At 38.7% G+C, this 23,610-nt stretch overlaps 1 protein-coding gene across 2 annotated transcripts in view; it reads right to left on the bottom strand.

Annotated features, from left to right (window-relative positions):
* The window catches only part of kif13ba (kinesin family member 13Ba), a 59,858-nt gene that overhangs the window by 16,321 nt on the left and 19,927 nt on the right, over positions 1-23,610 (bottom strand). For both annotated transcript variants that reach the window (XM_052153606.1, XM_052153607.1), the window contains exons 3-24: positions 18,621-18,636; positions 18,454-18,514; positions 18,000-18,092; positions 17,120-17,300; positions 16,940-17,027; positions 16,635-16,769; positions 9,092-9,204; positions 8,542-8,653; positions 7,915-8,127; positions 7,709-7,819; positions 7,440-7,574; positions 6,245-6,375; positions 5,953-6,039; positions 5,654-5,841; positions 5,264-5,522; positions 4,911-5,073; positions 4,669-4,815; positions 3,907-4,056; positions 3,504-3,629; positions 1,645-1,818; positions 1,328-1,485; positions 826-958 (exon numbers count right to left, since the gene is read on the bottom strand). In XM_052153606.1, coding sequence (XP_052009566.1) covers positions 826-958; positions 1,328-1,485; positions 1,645-1,818; positions 3,504-3,629; positions 3,907-4,056; positions 4,669-4,815; positions 4,911-5,073; positions 5,264-5,522; positions 5,654-5,841; positions 5,953-6,039; positions 6,245-6,375; positions 7,440-7,574; positions 7,709-7,819; positions 7,915-8,127; positions 8,542-8,653; positions 9,092-9,204; positions 16,635-16,769; positions 16,940-17,027; positions 17,120-17,300; positions 18,000-18,092; positions 18,454-18,514; positions 18,621-18,636 — 2,974 coding nt within the window. The remainder of the gene's footprint in view (positions 1-825; positions 959-1,327; positions 1,486-1,644; positions 1,819-3,503; positions 3,630-3,906; positions 4,057-4,668; positions 4,816-4,910; positions 5,074-5,263; positions 5,523-5,653; positions 5,842-5,952; positions 6,040-6,244; positions 6,376-7,439; positions 7,575-7,708; positions 7,820-7,914; positions 8,128-8,541; positions 8,654-9,091; positions 9,205-16,634; positions 16,770-16,939; positions 17,028-17,119; positions 17,301-17,999; positions 18,093-18,453; positions 18,515-18,620; positions 18,637-23,610) is intronic.

Below are 23,610 nucleotides of genomic sequence, written 5' to 3'. Positions count from 1 at the left end.
GGCTTTTAGAATTTAGATCTAAGGCACAAGTGTTATGGGTTACTTTAAGGTGCTTTGATGTGTGCTTTCGGAGCTTAGATGGCCACAATGACGATCTCTAATCCCTCAATCTTGTGTTTCACAGATGAAAAAATTAATACTGGAACGCCAAGTAGCTTAAGTAAATTATGACAGAAAGGTCCATTTTTATTTCACTGGTAATTAAAGTTTGTCACTATAATTAAATCAAGCTTAAACTGATTGTACAGAGGTCCTGACTGCAGCCAAAACAGCACATAAATGACACTGTCACATGATACTTGTTACCTTTTTTTTTTTTTTTCTTTTTTTTTCGCTGGCCAGGATGGGCCACAGTTGTTTAATTTAACTGGATAAGGATTTAAAAATACTTTTATAGAGATTACTGAGGCTTGTTTCCATTCACATGTTTGAATCCTTGCAATTATCAGTTTTTATTCAAAATAATTATATAATGTAAAAATGTCTCCAATGAGATATAAAATTGTCTTACAGTTAAATGCGGATGAATGTAGGAGCGGCAAAGCGCCCCCTGGAGGAAGAAAACTTTGTGTCTCACGAAATAAAACAAAAGTTTTTGGCTGACAACATGTGCAATTTGTAATGTGTTCATGCCCAGGGGTTGCTCCTTCAGCAGTATCACTTTTTATTATTATTATTTTTATGTTTTGAAAGTATATAGGCATGATTATTTATTTTTATATATTTATGTAACAAAGTATTCACAAAATAACTGAACAACCTAGTGACAACCACTGGTCTAATGCATAACTGCACAGAAACATGATAAGTTTAAGCAATGCTCACCTGTTTAAGTTGGAAGATGCCTCCAGTTTGAATATCTCGTGCCTGTACAACTTCAACAGGCATGTACTCTCCATTCTCATTCAGCTCCAGTATCTGCACCCACATTTCCAGCTTACGCGTGACCTCACTCCACCTGGAAAATGCATAGCAGTCAACAAAATATTTGAAAAGCACAACGCCACCACTAGAATTGTGCAACAATTCCAATTTCTGAATGAATGACTTGTACAGGATGCCCACACTTTTTGACCAGTAGATTTCCATAACTTTTCCATGACATTTTCAGTAGTTTGTGATAACTGAAAAAAAAATTGGTTAATGAAACAAGAAAAACATAGCCAATGAAATAGTTTAGAGCAGTTTCCATGACTTTTCCAGGCCTAGAAAACACAATATTTAAAATGCCTTGATTTTCCAGGGCTTGTTTGCAGGTGGGAACCTTGGTTATATCAGGCTAATCAGACACTTGGAAAGGGGTACAGGGCTTGACTTTACTCCACACCTATCACGTAATGTGCGCGTTTTGGCCTGGATGATGCTGAGATCCCACAGCGCAGGGTTCCTGCCAGGATCAGACAGCCTGTGTCCGAACACCTCGATGGCCATTACGCCCTCTGTCAGATATTCGATAAAATCCTCTGTCACAGTCACAGCATACTCCTATCATACAGAGAGTTAAACACAACTATGGATTTATACTTGGCAAATAATTTTCCCCCAATGTTAATGAACTTTCTTGATAGGAATGTTGTTCCTACTTGTAAATTACATTGTGCTACCTCACTATAGGATTGCAAGAACAGATGGCTTGACTCGTACCTTACAACTGTCAAACACCACCATGCAGTTGGGGTCTTTGCTGCTGGAGAAAGAGGCGGAGGGATCCACTTCTGGGGCAACAATGATGGGCTCTGGCTGATCCCAGAATGAGTACTGACAAAAGACAAAATTGGACAGGTACTGCGGGAGACCGGTAGCTTGTAGGATCTTAATCTGTTTGGGAGACATGAGAAAAAATATTGTTAACATGTAACTAGCATCTAAACCTAACAGAGCTGGTTAAAATGCCTGAATCCTATCCCAAATATTACAAGCCTGTGTGGAATTTTGCACTTAAAAATACTGTAAACTATATCATACATGGGAACTTGGGAATCTTATTTTGATGTATTGTGAACACAGCACAGAATCCTTTTCAGCTAAAGCAGAAATGAATATGCCATAGTATTAATAGTAATAAATATACTTGAATTTGAATGTAATAAAACATTTATTAAAAGGTGTCATTTTAATTCAATACACTTTGTCAAATTCCACGAATTTGTCTTCACAGTCTGCAAACTGTCTATTCTGTGTGTTGAAAAAACTGTTGTTTGTACATAGTCCTGGCTCTGTAAACAGGAAAATAAACAAAGTGTATCGGACCGATCCAAAAAACACTATTCCAGCCAACCAGGGGGCGGTTCGTGCTCATGCACAGGATGGGGGAAGGGGAGGGGAGATGGGGAAATGGGGCAGTGAATGAGAGGGAAATTCAATTGAAGAAGAGGGATGGTAAATCTGGCTAATGCTAACTTGCTGAACTTCAAGCAGGAGAGATGGCCAAAAACAACAAGAAAAAAAGGTCAGAGGAATATAAAATTAAAAAGGGGTATGATCAGGCAAGGGCTAGGAGCCACGTAAACATCGGAGAGGGTTTCCAACGGTGGACAGACCTGCGAGAGCTGATAGACCTGAAGATGGATGTGGAAATTGCACTATTTCTGCTTGATAGGTGGGAAACATTAGTTTTGCTATGTTTAACAGAACCAAGCTATGCTGTTGTTGTGATGTTAGCTATAGTAGCAGGAAAGTTGTGAGTTATCTTTGCAACAGCAACTGTAGCAACAGTTTGCTAACCAACGTTATTTATATTACTTGCAGAGTTGTTGTTTGTTCACTCTACATCGTGGTAGTACAAAAGATACAAAATTTGCACACAGTATAGCCACAACGGAATAAAAACACAAGTTTGCTAGCACAGTGGGATTATTTGGATTGATGCATAAATCAAAATGTTCTGCTAGGTAATGTTAGCTTCTTTGTTAGCTTAGCTACAAATCTACTGTCACTATAGTTTTGTATATGTTATTGTAAACTCTCACTAGGGGGCGGCTGTGGCTCAGTTGGTAGAGCGGGTTGGCCACTAATCGCAGGATTGGTGGTTCCAATCCCGGCCCATACAACTCCACATGCCGAAGTGTCCTTGGGCAAGACACTGAATTCCAAGTTGCTCCCAATGGCAGGCTAGCACCTTGCATGTATGAATGTGTGTGTGAATGGGTGAATGAGTCACAGTGTAAAGTGCTTTGAAAACCGTTAAGGTTAAAAAGGCGCTATATAAGTGCAGACCATTTAGATATATAACTAAATACCATTTAGTTTATACTCTGTTGTCTTTTTGTATGCTGTGTTTTGGTGTTTGATTGTCGTTCGTTTATTAACATTTTATTATTTTGCTTTACACTAAACCAGTTGTTAGTGTCATTGCCTTGGCAATGCACATTCTGAAGGAGCACTGAGGGGAGGGGTGTGTTAGTTTAGCTGTTGAGTTCAAATATCAACAGTCTTTCTCAGGAATCGCTTACTCCACCTTAAAAAACTAAAAATGCAGGTAGCCCTAAAACTTCAATACTCACATTACAAACCAGCTTGCGTTCCTGTACTTCACCCTCTGGGCTTCCATCACTGTCATCTCCTCCGACTATGCTGTCATCAAACCCCCCACCCACTCTCATCACCTCCACGTGTAGACGCCCAGCAACCTGACACCAGCAACAAATGAACACAACACTTTACCGGACAACTGGAAATAAACCCTACAACTGTGCTTTATATCAGGACTATTAGATCCAATTTCACAGGCCATATTGCACTTGATTTAATTTATGCCCCATCTCATCTTCATGAAATGAAATTTCCTCCAGAAATGAAATGAGTCAGTTATGAAATATTCATATCATATCAACATATCTACATATCAAAGGACTGATTTCATTTAGCTGACTGGTGCTGTCAAATATATGAACATATCTTTCTCACCTCTCCTTTCTGATTGATTATGGGAACAGCGTATTGCAGTTTCATGTCGTAGAAGAGGCAGGAAAGGAAAACGTTAGCCACGCCGATCAAACTGTGGTTCACCTGCTCATCAAAGAATGGGTCTGCTCTTTTGAAGTATGATCGCATCACCTATGAGACACAAAGAGAAAGATTACACCTATAGCAGCTCTTTTTCATCCTTTTCCTGATGAAAATGTTTAAGGTTTTTATTGGTCTTAGCTGGCCTTACTGCCTGAAGACCAGCTTGGCCAGACTGGGAGACAAGCTAGACCAGCTTAAACTAGCCTGATCAGGATGGGAGACCAGCTAGACCAGACTGGGAGACCGGCTTAAACTACCCTGGCCAGGATGGGAGACCAGCTAGACCAGTTGAAAACTAGCTTGACTAGACTGGAAGACAAGCCTCAACCAGATTGACCAAGATGGAAGACCAGCTAGACCAGACTGGAAGATCAGCTAGACTTAGGTTAGCCATCATCACCAAGATGGAAGACCAGCTGAATGCCTGCATGGCCAGACTGGAAGACCATATAGACCAGATTAAACAAGCCTGACTATGACCAGCTAGACAAGGTGAAGACCAGTTTGGCCAAGATGGGAGACAAGATGAGCTAGGCTGGGAGACCAGTTTAAACCAGCTTGGTCAGGGTGGGACACCATCCTGAAGACCAGCTGGTTCAAGCCATTTTATTTCAGCAGTGTTATAAAATAGTAAATCATGTGTGATGAATCGAATCTTACAGGATCATCCTCATCAAAGTCCTTCCACTCCTGATAAAGCTCTCTCATGTCCACCAGCCGGTTTTCCATCTTCTCAAGGGCCCAAATCTGCTTCCCTTTGCCTTTCCTCCTCACTTGAATGGCAGGTTCACTCAATACAGCATCTCGCTACACACACAAAAAACATAAACAAACCACATGTTGGCAGATGCTGTGGACTGATGGTTAAGTTATCCTGTGTGCTGGTGTAAATTGTGACTGACCTTCCTGTTGGCATTGAGGTTTGCGGCAGGGATCTGCAGGGTAACTCTGTACTCTGTCCTTTTGTCCAGCTCTTCAGCAATGAAGCTCGCCTCCTGCACGAACAGATTAGCCCTCACAATCTGCTCCCTCAGCTTCCTCAAACTCCGCGTCAACACTGCCTCTCTGGGATCAAACACAGTTATCATTTTAACACATTACATCAAACTACTAGATTTCTTCTTTGGAGAGTAATAAATTCATTCTTTCTTATTTCTATCTATGTATTTGCCTAGCCTTCCATCCATCACATTAACCCTGAGATATTGATATGCATTCCATTTTCAATGCTTTATTACAAGGTAATTCTCCTCACCTCTCCTCGCCCCACTGGCGCAGGCGATGCTGGGCACTGGGTGATGAAGACATCCCTCCCTGGCTCAGTCTCTCCAAGCTGCAGTAGTGTGGCTGCATTGGCTGTGACTGCGGTATCTGCATGCTTTGTCTGTCTGGGGTAAGTTGTCTGCGTAGTTGATGCAGCTCCTGCTCGTACATGAGCCGCTGGCGCTCCAGAGCAGTCCTCTTTTCTTCCTCATGCTGCCGCTCCAGAGACTGAAGTACAGCCTGCATGGGGTCTGAAATATGAAAAACAAAAACAGTTGTCATTTAGTTTTACATGTTTGTTTTTGTTACTGTACCTTTAAGACTTAAATATTTAATTCGTATTGTGTTTTCAACACAGGATTCTCATGCGTTTAAAACTCACCGTTGCTCCCTAGGGCTTTCATCATGACTTCAGTCTGAGCAAACTCATAGCTGAAGCTGACCTCACTGGACACCTCACTGGCTGTGTCTCCCTCTCCATCCAGCTGTTCGCTGCTGTTACTGTTCTTCATGTTCCCTCCCTCACCCTCCTCTTCCTCACCTCGTGAGCGCCGCTTAGGGAGGTTTATCCTGAATAAGACATGGACTAAGAGTCATCATAAAAGCAGACCCATAATGGTCCTTCACAAGTATTGCTCAATGCAGTTTAACACAGATGTTCTTAACCTCTGTAACACTGACCTGAAAAAGTGGTTGTTTCCCCATAAAATACGATCACCATGGTGAAGCTGTTGCCGACTCGTGACTGGAGATCCATTAACACAAGTTCTGCAACAACAGATGCCACAGAAGTTTACTAGACAATACAGCTACAAGTTAACAGTAGAGTTAATCAAAGACGACGATTTAGATATCTGTTATTGAACACAGTTTTTTTCCAAACTGACTTAAATTGCCACCCATGGTATTTGAACTTAAGGCCTATAGATTACCAGCCCAGCTTTTTATCATTATACAACCACCACGGTATTACCTTGAGTTTCTGTAAGGGTTGAGAAAGACAGCTCCCTCAGGAGTGATGTTAATGACACAATGCTCTGCATGGATGCCCATTCCACAAAGCTGGATGTCCTGAGAGTCTGCTGATCCAACATTAGTGTGCTCCTGCAAAATACACCAGCATTAACAACTGTTGACACTGTAAAAGGCGCATCCATGCAGGCTTAACACAATTACAAGCACTTAAAGGGATATTTGATCCAAACATTCTCATCATTTACTCACCCTCATGCCATCCCAGATGTGTATGACTTACTTTCTTCTGTAGAACACAAACGAAGATCTATAGAAAAATATCTCAGCTCGGTTGGTCCATTCAATGCAAGTCAATGGTGGCCAGAATTTGAAGGTCCAGAAAGCCAAAAAAGGCAGCATAAAAGTAATCCATATGACTACAGTTGTTTAATCCATATCTTCATAAGCAATGTGATCGGTGTGGGTGAGAAACAGATCAATATATAAGTAATAATGCAATAAATTCTCTTCCCTGAACAGTAGGTGGTGAAATGCAGGAATAATGCAAGTTGCCAAAAACAAAAGAATGTGAAAGTGGAGATTTATAGTAAAAAAATGACTATTATATTGATCTGTTTCTCACCCACATCTATCATATTGCTTCAGAAGACATGGATTAAACCACTGGAGTCGCATGAAGCACTTTTATGCTGCCTTAGTGCTTTTGGACCTTCAAAGTTCTGGCCACACTTCACATGCGTTGAATGGAACTAAAGACCTAAAATCTTTGTATGCGTAGCAAAAGACAAAATGTCATACCCTCATGCCATCCCAGATGTGTGAGTAAATTAGAGAAATTTCATTTTTGGGTGAACTATCCCTTTAACAAATGCCATATTGTCAAGCATTTCACACATAGTAAATCTACCAAGACAGGCTGCATGTACATTTATTATAATGCCCATGTAATTAGCAATTCAGAAACAAATAGTACATTAAGATTTCAGCCCTTTTTGCCACTTTAATTGATCATAGTCAGGAGAGGACAGGATATGATGGGAGGATGAACAAGATCAAGATGTGTTGCAAGCAGGATTCGAAACTGCACTGCCCATGAGCACCAATGCTCAACGTTTCAGAGCATGTGGCCACAGCACTTACTCAAAGCATATCCCACAAACAAGCCATGATATTTCGGTAACGCTGTGCATTACCTTGAGGTAATAGACCAACAGTTCATTGAGAGCAGGATCAGCGTTGAGGTTGACCAGGAAGCACTTATCTTCACCAACCCTTATGCCAGATGACTGCAGAGAAATGCCAAGACTCTCCAACTGTTTCTGCCTCCCCTGAGGAATAAAACAAATAAAGAAAACATGTCTGATAGTGTTATGAAGTTACAAATTACAACAAAAAAAAGTTAGAGTGGCCTGATGTAAACAAAGAAACAAGATAAAGAAGTATAAATGATTGTGGCTGTCACTTGTGCAATTTCCTCAGTCTTCCTCAGTTTCTCTTCCCAGGTTACAGTCATCTCCTGGATCAATTTTTCAGACTCTTCTAACCTCTCCTTCAGCTCTGGCGCCTTCATAGACTATGGTGAACACAATTGGTAATTTCATGCACCTTTAACTTTTTGTAAGGACACACTATAAAAAGGCATCTAAGAGTCTAAGTTGTAGTGTGTACCTCAGCCTGTGTCAGCTGATCTCGCAGTTTCTCCACTTCCTCCCGGAGTTCTCGAATAATTCTTGCATTGGGATCTTCATTGACGACGGCATGGTTGACGATGCTCTTTGCTCGGTCGGCATAACGCAATGTGGACAGGGTCTCATCGTAGTTGTCTGCCGCTGGACTCACAGTGGCAACCATGGCAGTCCGACTGTTTCCACCTAAACTGTCCTGCAGTTACAGCGGAAAGATGTACAGTAGCCATCAGTGTGGTCACTTTCTAGAAAGCTGACCACTACAAAGTCAACTGTCTGTACACAGCTATTGATTAGTATATAGCTATAGTTTAAGGACAAAATTGTCCTAAAAAGAGAGCCAAATCTGATAAAACCTCCCTTTGGGGACATCCTCAGTTGGAAAAATCGATTTACGGCTGAAGCATATAGGGTTTGGGTTAGTCTCTAATAATATTCATTAGCTTTATGTATATAAAAAAAAAGTCTAAGGTATGTCCCCATTTAGATAGTGGAGTAGACAAGCATACTGAATGTGTGAGAGTGGCATTGGATAGAGGACTGGAAGAACTGTTAAATATACTGTTAAAATTCCCCTCTCGTGTTTACCGGACAGAATGAGTGTTCGTACCTTGAGCAGCCATGTGAGCACTGAATCTCTGTAGGGCACAAACTTGTTCTTGTTCTTTCCAGCGCCCTGTTCTGCCAACGCTGAGATCACCAACCCCAAAGTGGTTAAAGATCTTCCATGTGTTGAGAGGGAAGAAAGAGAAAGGGGAAAAAATAAGTGGCGAAAAACAAGGAAAGAGCAACTCATCAAACAGAAAAGTATGCAATGCCAGTCCAAAAGCCTTCTCCAGATTTATAAAACTGCTTAAGAACAAACTGCACCTGAGTCACCACTCACTTTCACCGCATAACTTTTCCATCCAATTAAAGTAAATGATGACTAAGGCTTACAGTCTGCCTAGCATCCCTTCTACGGAAAGAAAAATGTATACAGGATATATACATATATATGAATAAATAAAGTCAGAATTTGCAGTTTTGGTTAAACTTTTCCTTTAAGATGCCTCTCTCACCACCAGAAAAGAGGACTAGGACCAAATCAGATCCATAAACAAAAACATGGAGGTACAGGAAAGAAGGCATCATGCAGAAAGAGTCCAGAGCTTGCATACTTGTTGATGTTGCTGCCTTCTTTGAGACGCTCGCCTGCAGCGCCTGTCTTAGCAGCTCGCTCACTTCCTGCCAGGTCCACCAAACTCAACTTACTAACCTTTTCCCCACTTGTCTGTAGAAAGAAAGAGTAAAAAAAACAAGACAGAAATGGGAGAAATTACTGGTTCGAAGTTGAATACTGGCTTAGCACTTTCTGAAAAAGGCACAGTATAAACGGAGTACTTTTTTGTAAGAAAGTATGCAATATTTTATATAAAAATACAAAATTTGCAACCAAAAACCTCTCTTGGCTACAGATCACAGGATATATCATGCACATTTTCAAAAGAGGAATCAAGGTAATTTTGCCATTTTTATAACATTTTGTAAAAATGTTCAACTCTTACCAGTCTGACAACATAATTGGTCAAGAAAAAGTTGAGCTCTCTGTATTGCTGAAGTAACAGTTAGAGAGGGAAATAAACTGCAAAAGGATGCAACAAAGAATAACTGAGCATAGCTGATGTTTCATGAGAATGTTTCATGTGACTGACATTTCATGTAGCGGTCAGTCTGTGCGTGCATTCATAGAAACAGCTGTGCACACAGGTGCAGTGTGTCAATCAAGAATGTTCAAACTCAGCTGAGTAATTCATCAGCGCAAATCTTTCTAACCATTTTGAAAAGCTTACAAAGATGTGCGCCCAAGGCTCATTGATCCACGTGGAAAGCGAAGGCTAGCCCGTCTGGTCCGATCCCACAAATGTGCTACTGTAGCTCAAATTGCTAAGAAAAACTTATTGCGGGCCATGATAGAAAGGTTTCTGAACACACAGTGCATTGCAGCTTGCTGCGTATGGGGCTGCGTAGCCGTAGACCAGTCAAGAGTACCCATGCTTACCACAGTCCACCAATGAATGCCCCTACAATGGGCAAGTGAGTGTCAGAACTGGACCATGGAGCAATGGAAGGTGGTCTGGTCTGATGAATCACATTTTCTTTTAGATCATGTGGATGGCCGGGTGCGTGTGTGTCGTTTACCTCAGTAAGAGATGGCAGCAGGATGCACTATGGGAAGAAGGCAGGCCGTTGGAGGCAGAGTGATGAACTGGGCAATGTTCTGCTGGGAAACCTTGGGTCCTAGCATTCAAGTGGATGTACCACCTACCTAAAGATTGTTGCAGACCACGTACAACCCTTCATAGCAACGGTATACAATGATGGCTGTGGCCTCTTTCAGCAGGATAATGTGCCCTGCCACACTGTAAACATTTTGCAGGAATGGATTGAGGAACATGACAGAGTTCAAAGTGTTGACTTGGCCTCCAAACTCTCCAGATCTCAATCCAATTGCTGGACCAACAAGTCTGATCCATGGAGGCACCACCTCGCAACTTACCATCGGAGGTCTTGTAGAGTCCATGCCTTGACGGGTCAGAGCTGTTTTGGCAGCACGAGGGGGCCCTACGCAATATTAGGCAGGTGGTTTTAATGTTGTGGCTAACATAAAAACATTAAAACCACCTAAATCCACCTACCATACCATGATAATTAATTTACTATGCATAGAACTCATACTAAAGAATTATGAGTAGTAGTATCCCATTCTGAACATAGCCAGAGAGACAAATAGGAAAAGGTTTCATCACCAAAAACATGGGCCAGTCACTTTAGCCAGCGAACTAAATGTGCCATGAGGGAACAATTAGAGAAAAAAAACGACTCTCGCTTCTGAACATTTCCATGCCTGACAGTGCTTGTCCTTAAAAACCTGGGGAAACGTCTTTAAACTTTAAATTAGTGTATGAATGACCATGCTGGAAATATTCTGGTGGGCAGTCCTATACTACAAAGGAACAATGGTAAGAGAGGCTATGGCAGGCCATTAGACAAGCATCCATTGTTCTCCTGACTATTGCACAGCACCGGAACAGTATGTGGGTGGGGCTCCTTTATAAGGCCCAGCATCAGACCTTACTCACACATCACAGATGAGGATTAATTGAGGAGAGGCAGAGAGATGTGAGTGAGGAGCAGAGGAGAGGATATGGAAAGACGTGGGGGGGCAGGACTGAGATTACAGTGCATTAGAACAACAAAGAGACCCCTTGTATGGCAAAGGCTTCTGGCTCCACATTCACAATGTGAGAATACACCATATAGAGCCACAGTTAATTTTTTTGCTATTTGAAGGGGATCTAATCAACACTTTGCAGCATTTTATTTATTTATAGTTCACCCAGAAATAAAAATGGTTATTATTTACTCAATCTACTCTCTACATTCCAAATCTTCTAAACCATACCATCACTTTGCCCGATATATAGAATGAAAGGTGAGAAGGAATTCAATCTCAAATCAAATCATTAATAAAGCACAAAAAAATCAGTCAGTACAAGTCAGTAAATTCAATCCTCATTGGTTCTTGCTTGTAAAAGGGCCCCAAAACATAATACAGCACAGAACATGAAATTATAAGATTAATGTACTATAATCTTTCACTATATTCATAGTCTTTCATAGCTATACATGGCCAAACATCATGACAACATGTCACACATTTGGCCACACATCGCTTCAAAAGACTATGAATATAGTGCTGAGTTGTATTTATTACTTATACAGTGTTTTGTATGCTGCTTTTTCAAGCTTTAAAGACCAGAGTGACAATTCTTGCATTTTGGCAAATAACCATGTAAAGACTTTATAAATTTGCCTTTTGTGTTCCACAGATGAAACACAGAAGTCATATGGGCTTGGAGCGACATCAGGGTGGGAAATCAAAGACAGATGTTTTATTTTAGGGTGAACTGTATCTTTAAGTTCCCTTTTACAGTTTGTCAAGGTTTCTTGTATCAAAAACACTGCTCAATTATTTTAAATGACCATTTGGCACTTCCTCCCTGAGTCCTTAAAGGTTCAGTAGTAAAACCCAGCTGTTTACTTCAAAGACTTTTTAGGTCAATGACCTCTGCTATGATTGGCTACCTTCGTCACATGTGAAATGAACACTACCACCACAGGAAAATTGCTGAATATTGATTTGGTGTTGATATGTAAACGTGGGCAATTCTGCCACCATAACCGTGACATGTTCCGAATGAGCTGTTTCTGCAGCTTAGTTTGCATATATGTGCTGGGTGGACTGGGGAGGGAGCTGTGCATTCTGAACGAGTATATAGTAAATAAAACTCTTACTAGCCCCAAAGTTTTGGTAAAATGGGGAGAGTATTGAGACAATTCATTGAAATTAGCCAGCTTATAGTCATTTTAATTTGGCAAATAAATGCAATCAGAAGATGAGGAATTGCAATCAAAAGGGAGCTGTTGCCCTTCTGAGAGGACTGTAATATTGGTCCTGATGTTGCACCTATCACAGGTTGCCAACGGTTCCGACCTGAAAGCAAATCATCATGGCCCTGTTCAAGCTGGCAACCTGCACCAAGTAGTGGGAGAATATTTTGGTCTTAGTATAAGGATCATCCATCAATGTGCATGTGCTGTGTGCACAGCCATTAAAGAAAAACTGTTGCGTTGTTGTAATATCAGGGTTTGCATATGATACATTCCTGATATTCAATAGGCTATTTTGAACAATCAACTAATCTAAAGCATTGCCATCACAGCTGCATTATATCTCGCATATTTTTTCAGCAACTTTTAACGACCAACTGAACTTGATTGTCATCTAAAATGCAACTGACATTTTCTGAAGAAGCTCAGCAAATGTGATCGAGGTCAAGAGGGTTAGATTTAAAATATTCAAAAGCTAGTTTTCTGAAAGTGAACTCAGCAGTGGAAAAATAGTTCTGATAGTTTATTGTCTTGAAAAATGTTACGTGTTCCAAAAAAGCACCCTGAAGCTTTTCTCCTAGTTTTGTGTATTTATTTAGAATTTAAAACATCTTTGTGGACAGAAATAATGTTTTTTGTGTTGTGGGCTAATTCCATGACTGCCATCTATCATTTTGAATGGTGTGGATGGCTACCGCAATTCAATTTAAACACTTTTACTATTTTAGCAATAATTTGTGTTTCCATCAGCTATATCGGTAAACTTTTTGTCGCCAACCCTTGGATGGAAACGTAGTTATAGCTATGTCTTATATAGTGCAATAGTCAGGTTCTGAATGTAAAATTCATTTTCTCTAGAAACAGATTTTGAACAATTACATACACAACATTAAGTTTAGACCTACCTGAGCTCTGAGTTTCTAAAGCCATGGTATTATACTGACTACAAGTCAGTTGATTTCAACGGTTGTTTTTTTAGAAGAGAGATCCAAGAATCAGAGAAAAGTAATAATATCACGAAAACTTCAATAGTGTTAAAAGGGCTATGATTTAAGCAATTGCTCACTCACAGAAAGGTATTACAAAGAACGTAATCAATTCGGCCACCATACACTCTCAAAATATACATTTATAAATATCTAAAAATGTTACAATAAACTTAAATATAGTATTTTCACAAAATGACCACAATTCAATATCTATATACAGCACCTGATATGAATATGTCATTTACTATGCTTCATCTGAAGAGTAGCACGAAACATAGTGGGGTTCCTTTGTCTTTAAGCCTTTTAGATAATATTTTGCATCAAATAAAAAAAATGTATGTTAAGATATATATCAGAGCTCGTTGGTTTGGCTTATACTTTAGCTTAGAAATGGCTATTTGAAATCCCTATGGAGAATATGAATGGGAAAAATACTTCCGTAACCAAGTCCACTGAAAAAGTCGGTGTTCGGAGTTGTGCTCTATTTGAAACCGTACTATGTTTAGTTCTATGCTGTAGTCTTGCATGACACACCTGTTGAGTGACCAGCACAGTCCTGGGTGTGCTGAATTATAGATTAGGTGCTGGACAAGAGTTGCATCAGGTGATTGTGACATTAGGCACAAAAGAAAGGCACAGTGACACCTGGACAGAGCGCAAGGAGATCAGCTGACGTCTGAAATCGGACACTCTATAATTTATTCATTAATTTCCCTGACATTTGCGTGTGCACTCTCTGCATTCATGTTGAAGCTGATAAGGGAATGTTTCCAAGGCCCACAGTGTGCTATAAAGTAATGGTTCTCAACTGGTGGGTCGAGACCAAAAAATGGGTTGCAGGTCTGTTTTGATAGAAAAGAATAGAAAAAAGGTGCAAGATGCTAAATAATAAATAATGGAGATGAATGAATGAATCGAAAGAAAAGACAACTAATACATTACATGTAATAATCCAAAGTTGATTAAACAAAAAGCAAGTGTGGGACAAAAGCATAATTAAAAACACAGTGCCAAAACTGGACAGAACAGGTTGACAGCAGCTGATAAAGGTATTTGAATATCATCCATCCATTAGTTAATAAGGGCTGGACACTACGAATCATTCTTAGCCTTCCTCTTCTTTCTGTCCTTCGCTTTAGTTCATGAAGGCTCTGCAAAAACTTTGGCAAGGACTGAGTTTTATTAACAAACAGCAGACGCAGCACTTTTCCTAAATTAAATTACACATCTTAAGCGGACATTTGATGAAGAACAGGATTTTCCTTATGCTTTTCTCCAAATCCCCAATCCATCCAGGTCATTTATTCAAACTAAACAGCAAAAACGAGTCATTAAAAATTGTTGTGATTTTAATGTTGAATGAACCATAAGCACATAAAAATAAAATCATCCACGTTTACATATCAATGGATAGTCAGTTTTCAATAACTTGGCACAGCTTATCACGGAGGTAATTTATGTACATACAGTAGGGACGCACCGATCTGATACCTGGATCGGTATCAGCTCCGATACTGAAGCTCTTAGACGGATCGGGTATCGGTCTGACGACACCGATACAAATCTGATACTGTGTGTTGGTCATGTTCGTTACTGTCAAGCTCAAAAAATTACATAAAAGAACAATTATAACACCATTAAAGTAGTTAATATGACTCATGCATTTTATTCAAAAAAATTTATTGCAGACGTGCAATAGCTCTTTGAATCACAAAAGGCTTTGTTTAATAAGTAAATATATAAATGCACACGCAGCTCCAGCGCGTCAGTGAATGCCGCTGCTCTGTTCACACACACACACACACACACACACACACACGGCTATTTTAGCCTTCATGCGGTGCACAATATTTGAGCTCTACTCACGACCAACATCTAAGATGTAGATGCTCAATAGTTTGGTTCACTTTTAATATGCATTTAGAAAGGCACTGGAGGTGCATTTTACCAGAATTTGAATAAGAAATAAATGTAACTATTGTGAACTTGGCTATAAACGGACACATACAGGACTTCCTGGAGAGTTTAGAATGTCAAAATAAAAGCGTGAGGGGTTAAAAGTTAAAGGTGCATGATTGAGATATATTAATATTATAATATATTATTATTTGTTTACAAATGATAATAATATTTAAGTTGAATGGGTTCCAAAAAATAACTGTGTGAAAAGTGAGCTGATGTCTTACAACTAAATTAACAAAAAAAGAGATCTGAATCCTTTAAAGTCCAGATACATGTTGAAAACATTGAAAAAAAAAAAAAAAAAAATGTTGACTTATACTGGAATTACTGTTAATTTTGCTGTTTCATTATCCTGTATACTAGTTAATAATAAAGTGTTTCTAAATGAGCTATACATTTATATTGAAATAATGTGTAGTTGGAGGTTTGTGTTTCTATACACATTAAAGAGCACACCCAATTAGTTCCACACAATAATGTATAGATATTGTAAACTGATTATGCAAAAAAAACAACACTGTGATTGGATCGGGATCGGCCGATACTGAGTTTCTGATATCGGAAGAGAAAAAGTGGTATCGGTGCATCCCAGAAAACTTAAACAACCAGTTTTATTCTAAATGCGTTTCTCAACTAGCCATGATATCACAAAATCACAGCTTAACCAATAAACCAAAAACAAACAATGTCCTGTCACTCATTATCAAGTTTCACATAAAAGAGATTAACACATCGAGCCTGATTGTCAGAGAGAGAATGGAAAACGGGCATGCAAAACTATATTAAGACTAAGTTTTAAGAATTAATTAAACTTATATTAAGTTTTTTGCTGCAAGAAATATTGACTAGCATTTTAAGTGTACTTCAGAGACAAATAAATGGGTAACACTTTACAATAAGTTTCCATTTGTTAACAAGATTAGTTAACAATGAACAATATTTATAAAACATTTATTAATTTTAGTTAATGTTACTTTCAACATATTCTAATACATATTTAAAATCAAAGATTGTATTAGATAACATTAGTTAATGCACCTTGAACTAAAAATGAACAATTGTATTTTTATAAACAAATATTAATAAAAATTTATAAATTATGTAACAAATATATTGGTAATTGTTTTTCATGTTACCTAGTGCACTTACTAATGTTAACAAATGGAACCTTATTGTAAAGCGTTACCAATAAATGTTATAAAAGAGCAAAATGCTTCCCATTTAAGTAGTTTTCCACTTTTCTATCTTGCATCGAAATCTTAATCTATGGAAAGGAGTTCTGAGCTTCAGAATGGCGTGTGTGCAAATGTGGCCTTACCCCTGAATGCAGGTCCTTCAGTGTGTGTGTGAGGATGATATTGAAAACAGCATGAGAACGACTGCTCTCTTCATTCATATTGGTGGCAGCCACGGTGCGAGATTTATTCCCCTCAGACATCAAGGACTCAATGTCCTTTAGGTTTGAAAAAGGACATGATTAGAATCTCCAACATGCTTTAAAAGGTGAAGACAACTATACACTCTTTCTGGGTGGGAATGTGATCTATGATTGCACAGAGTATCTCATTCCACCATGAACAAAGTAAAAGCTTTTTAGATATTTTGCTCTAAATGGTTCCATACCTTGTAACTTTCTACTGCCAGTCTGGACAGTCCATCAACATAAGGCCCGAAAACTTTATGCTCTCTCACTCTCAAGGCCTGCCGACTCCTGTGGAATCAAGGCAAACAGAAGTCGTGTAAGATCAATATCGACATAAGAGCACAGCTCAGAGATTAAACATAAGACACAATAGCCTTCACCCTTTGGGATCCAGCAGGTCCCGGACTTTCTCGTTGTAGATTTCCATATAAGAGACTTCTATGGTGAAGCTCTCCTCCTCCCGTTGATGTTGGATGGTCCGTTCAAACAGAGAGCTACAGAGGCGGGGAATCAGACCGGGCTGGTCCACCGAACCCATCATGGTGTATGACTTCCCAGAGCCTGGGAGAAATGACATCACAACAAAAGGGAAATAATCTCATAACACCTATTTGCTTTCTTTATACCCATTTCAGGTCTTGTCTTAAACAATTAATCGGTACACATTTTTCCAAAGAAAAAAAAATGGTCTCTCATAATTTTTCATTCAAATGTAAAAGCTTGCTCCGCCTCTGAAATGATTTTTTTACAGCTGATTTCATTTCAACCCCCTTTCCTTCAAAATCCAGTCACTTACACACCACTTTTCACGATCCAGACAATTCCAAATTAATAAATCAAGTCACATCCTGCATTCTTTCTACAATCAGACATGCAATATTAGAGATCGGCCAATATAGATGTTTTACAATCAATACGATTAATTTTATGTTTACTGTATTAAATGTCTGATAAGCAATATGCAGAACCAATATTTAACAATCATTTTATTTGTGCCTTTGGTAACTAAATCATTACACTACAAGAATAAAAATAATATATATATATATATATATATATATATATATATATTAGCATTAGCCTATGAATATTTAAAAAAATTAAGTAATACTATAGTATGCAAGTATACTAAAATCAATTATTGGTCGATTTCTATACATTAAAGCACATTACAACACATAAATTAAAATGCTTGTACAATGCCAAAAAAAGGCCAACCTGAACATGAACAAAGGTCATTGCATATAAAGCATTACTCACCAGTCTGCCCATATGCAAAAATACAGGCATTGTAACCCTGAAAGGCGTTGTGCAAAAGACTCTCCCCAAGGCACTGAAACACTACATCTTGACCTGCAGAAACACGATCGAAGGATAATTAACCTAGAAGTCTTGAAGTACTGCAACAGAAAACACAGTCAAGTCTGTCAATCAAAGCTTTGCTAACAACATGTAAATATGATCAATCATAAGAAAAAAATAGGCTTGCTTTAAGCACTTTACTTTTAAAACCTTAAAACGCAAGGTGACAGCTTTCATGTCCTGAAAAACTTTTGCTAAAGGTCTTGATTTGCCAACAAAACCCTCAGCACAAGATCCATCATGAAGATACAGTATATACAGGTGGAAGATACAGAATATACAGGTGGATACTTGGTACTGCACCAAGAAATAAACAAAAAGGTTGGTAGTTAAAGTGCTTCCAGGAACTAACCATCAAACTTCTCCATTTCCGACTCATCCATTGACCAAAAACAGTGGTCGTAGGCGAAGACCTCGAAAAAAATAGAAAGCAAAGAGTAAATAAATATCTGCTTAGCATTTCATTCATACAAAACTAGTATTTTCATGATGAGAATGTGGCAGAAATGAGTGCTATACCTTTGGCTGACCTCTGCTATAAGACGATCCAATATGTTGGTGAAAAAGGGGATTGAAAGTAAAAATATAAATTCTTTAAAAGCAACAAAGCATTTAATTCAATCGAAAACCAATGTGAAAGATGACATTCAATGACAAAATAAAAAATATACCATAATAATCACCTTTTATTGTTAAAGTACCATGATAATTCCATATCTTTGGTTAATTCCATAATTACCATATGTACCATGGTGACAATATTGGGTTTTATTATTTTATGTACCAAATATACATTGTTTCAACTGGCAGATGATTTTATCTACAGCAACAATGTGTTCAAAGTATCCCTTTCATTAGTATGTGTGGCCTTATTGTTGTTATAGCTATAGCTGTGGGAAAATATGTTTTTTGTTGTTGTCATGTACCATTGTAATATCACAATTAAAGACATGGTACATCAATGGAATCAGATGGTAATACTATGAAATTCTTTGGATATTCTATGTACTTTGAGAGTCATGTACACACCACCATGGTAAATAAATTTGGTAATCATTCAGTACCATTGTATTACCATCAGATACCATCACTGTACCATGGTACTGCCACATAATTTTTTATTTAGGGGGAAGAAACCTGCCATTTTTCCTAAACCACATCAGAGCTCTTCCATTAATTATTTCAGGCACTTTTTAAATGCAAGCTTCATAAATGCGATTGTACAAATTCTGTGGACCCACTGAATCAAGGCAGACCAAAGCAGAATGCCATCACCATGAACGCACTCAAATGGGAACTAGGAACTTCTAGCTCTGCACACATTCACATATCCTGAGTACATGTCATCAGTTGTACTTTGCTCAGTGGACCTGAACACAAACAGACCATCTCTAAATGAAAAAGCCCTGCCGTTTACAGGGTAAATATGCATTACGAGGCCTGACTCAAAATTATCTGTAGAGGACACCTCAATGGCTTTGCACGGCACTCTGTGAACACAATGACCTATATAAGCATTACTGACGGAGTGTGGGAGCTTATTGAAGGATCCCAAATCACTCACAAAGGGATGACTTTTCAGGCCAAATTAATTTAAGTCAATTCTTATGTTCTTCTCTGAATAATGAAAATAGACCCTGTTGCCTACCTTGGTGGCTCAAGGAAAATGTCAGTTCTAAAGTATATAATGTATATTTAAAGAATAAATGTATAAAGTACTAAATTAGAACTACTTTTTTATACAGAAAAGATGTCAAAACAGCTATATCTAATAAAAAATCCATTATTCTACCCAATATTTGCATGTACTGTATACTTCTTGTGCTATTTAGAGTATCAATCCATAAGTTTAGCAACATGCTAACACCAGACTCTCTTGGAATCAAACGTTAGGATTCACAGAGTCACTATTTCAACAAATATAAGTGTATGCCATGTATTTTTGTACTTATTAGAGAAGACTAATGCTAACACCAGATTCTATATTCGAGTTTCGTGCAGTTCTCATAAGGAACATGAATTGCGTGGCAGGCTTGACCATTATCAGAGTTGCTGCCCATTAAGAGTGTATCATTCAGTCACTAGTAAAGTTTCATTTAAGTTAGGATAAGCATATGTAGACAGCAAAGCAGCTCACTAAGGTTTGGAACCGAGCTCATGATAGCATACTATAATTAAAGTACCCTATCTTTATTTAATGACCATGAAACGTCAATCGTAACCCATTTTAATTACATAATGTGATGCATTTTTGAGTGAAACAGGATATTCAACAAGAAAAATAAAAGTAGGGTGAGCCTGGATTTTATCCATCAGTAATTGACTGGATTAACAAAAAGTGAATAAAAAAAAATAAGGTCACGTCAAAAGCTGTTTTTTTGTCTTTGTAAAAATGCACTGATGTATCGTACAAAATAAGACCAGGAGAGTGCATTAAGAAAGTAAATGGGGTCAATTCGGACTTCATGTTGACTTTAAGAATCCAATCATAATGATACCTTCTATGATGTACAATTAATGCCATTTTTTATGCCTTCCGCACATATCAAAACATAAACAAGGCTTAACAACCACCGACCATTGCTATAACCCCAAACTAGAATATGTACATTGGTGAGAGCTTATGCAAGTCATTGAAGCGTATACAGCACTGGCAGTGCACAGCGAGCAAACTAACAAGCGACGGAGGGAAAGCTAGGTCTTAATATGCCCAGATTCAGTTCCAATGACCTAAGGCTCAGCTTGTCACTTAAAATCAGGCCATGCCACACTTGTGGTATAATAAGTTGCCTGATGATGTCCCCGTCACACTGCACAGAAAACTGAGGGAGATGTTGCCCCCAGAAGGAAGTGTCAGGCTGAGCTTCATCTTGGTTTCCTGGAGGAGGTCTGACACATGGGGTGGACACACACACACACACACACACACACACACACACACACACACACACACACACACACACACACACACGCACACGCGCCAATATATAAATCCCTCAATTCTGACATACAAGCACAGATGAAGAGCAAAATAAATTGGTGCCTATTCTTAGAACACGACCCTGCCTAATTTTGTTTATTTTTCTTTCTTCAGCAAGTGCTTCCAAAATCTGCCCTCCCTATTTTTTCATCCATCTCTTCAGGGCACAAAGTGCTCATTACTCCTCCTAGATTGTTCACGGTATAACAAACCAATTAAATTGCGGGAACTCTAACGCATGTTTTCCAAGACACCTAAAAAGCAGACTACTGATTCTTGAGGAGATCATCTCCACCATCCTCTACAGCCAGGGTGTAGCTTTGAGAGTGTTTGTGTAGTGTTAGCAATCGCAAGTGAGTTTACTCGGTTGTGCACTACACACAGAATACTGCTTATGACTGTAGCTGATGGCACCTCCTTTCCCAAACATTTGTCACAAGTGCTAGTGTACTATCTGGTATATCCTACATCTTAACCTCTGATCATATCTGACACATGCAACCAATGGCATACAGCCTCTGAGGGAATGGACAAAGTACCTACATTAATCATGTGAAAATAAAGACAGGGAATAGTAACATTTCTTAAGGCTTTTCCTATCTTTGGCATTCTGAGAATTTTAAAGTAGTTCAACCGAAAAGAATAATTCTCGTTCACACAAAAACATTCATTTCGAGAGTGACAGTTTGTCAGTGTGCACAGACTCTCAGCTCAAATTCCCTTCCTCAAACCATCTAGTTTAAGCTCTTGTACTTCTCATTTAGCAAACCTTTTACCACCAAATAATTTTGAAGCTATGTGATCCACTTTTGCTGCATTTTTGCAATGAAAAATGCATTTCTCTCCCGTCTCACCATCTGTATCCAGTAAATAGACAGCAAATGGTTTCCAGTATCAAAATGGAAGGCTAAATATAAAACAAATACAGTGTTAAAGAGTTTCTTTTTACTATTATGCCAAGAAATTAAAAAGATTCATGTATAGATAAAATTTCATTTAAAGTCTACCATTACATTGGACATGGTTTTCGAAGTAGCTTTCCAATCATTTGCCTTAATAATGTGTAGGTCTATATTGGGATATATATCGTTATTGACCAAAAATAAAATATATTGCAATGTACATGTTTGCTTACAGTGTATTACCCACCCCTAGAGTTCAGTTTAAATTATTTCAAGTATGAGTAGTTTTTAGTCTGGGAAGCCAAGGTTTTAAACAGGTAAAGAAAAAAAGGCCTCCATTTATCAGAGCTAGCTAAATTTGTTTTTTGGACTGTCCACTGACGGCGACCATGACAACCCTGTAGCAACATCAGGAAAGCTGGCAGCTGCTCTCGCTCAGATTTCCAAATATTACTCGACTAAACCCACAAAGCACAACTTTGTTGTTCTAGCACGCCTGTCTTGTACATTTAAAACAGGGACAAATCATCCAAGCCAACTATAAACTCCGTCTCTAGCCATCCCAATAGGGTCTCTTCGTAAAGCATGCTAATCTGGAGATAGAGCCATGTGGTGGTTATTACCCAAAAATGCCTTAGTGACAGGTGAGACCAATCGCTGAGAGATACCAGAGCGAGAACTGGGATCAGTTGAGTGTTTTGGGTCTTGGCTTTGGGGTGCTTTTCAGTCCGTTAATCACACAAGTTCTTTCAAGTTGTCATTGGGTAGCCTTGTGAGTAATCCTGTACGCTGCTTTATCACAGTGTTATTGTGGGAGAGAGACACAGGCCTTCCTGATATGAGGCAGCACTGGCAGAGCATAGTCCTCAGCTGCAGTGGCAGACACAGTCTCTCACTTTCTGTAACACCCTCACATATTAAAACATTCATTTCGAGGGTGACAGATTGGCAACGGGCAATACAGAAACACAGCACACATTCCCTTCTCCCAAACAAGCTATATTAAGCAGCACTTGTAGGCCTATATTACCTTTAGCAAACCTTCTACAACAATGCAAATGGACAAATTATTATTTAGCTACACTGTTAACAATTTCTGTAAATCAGGCCATATTTTACTGTATTATGAACAGTTTATTACTGTAGCGTAATTACACAGCATGCTGTATTTTACAGTAGCATTGTGGGAAAATATACTCTTAGTGGTATTAAAATACAGCATTATTAATTTACTGTAAATCCAAATACAATAAAATTGAGCGGGAAAAAAAACTGAAAGACGTAAGGGGATATTGCTGATGTATTTCTGCTATTTAATTCTCTCATATTATCAATTTGAAATATTTTTTCCTCACCTTTATTTATAATTGAATTAAAATATTATTGAATTATGAAGGAGTTTTCACAATACACAAGACTTCCCAATTGCCTCAGGCTTCACTGTGCTGTCTTCACCCATGGTAGAGCGCAGATCGATTTTTCGATGTAAACTTCATCCTTCTAAACTTCAACATTCGGAAATTGAGGATTTTTGTCAACCAGCATTTGTGTGAAATTAACAGCAAGGACTCATTGCTAGTTCTATGTTTGTGACCACTTTTGGAACCACTCAAAAAGGTGAGTGCTG

Source organism: Xyrauchen texanus, chromosome 22 (genome assembly GCF_025860055.1).
Source record: "Xyrauchen texanus isolate HMW12.3.18 chromosome 22, RBS_HiC_50CHRs, whole genome shotgun sequence".
Lineage (NCBI taxonomy): Eukaryota > Metazoa > Chordata > Actinopteri > Cypriniformes > Catostomidae > Xyrauchen > Xyrauchen texanus.
The sequence above is the reverse complement of the archived record's forward strand: the minus strand, read 5'-3'. Positions and strand labels throughout refer to the sequence as shown.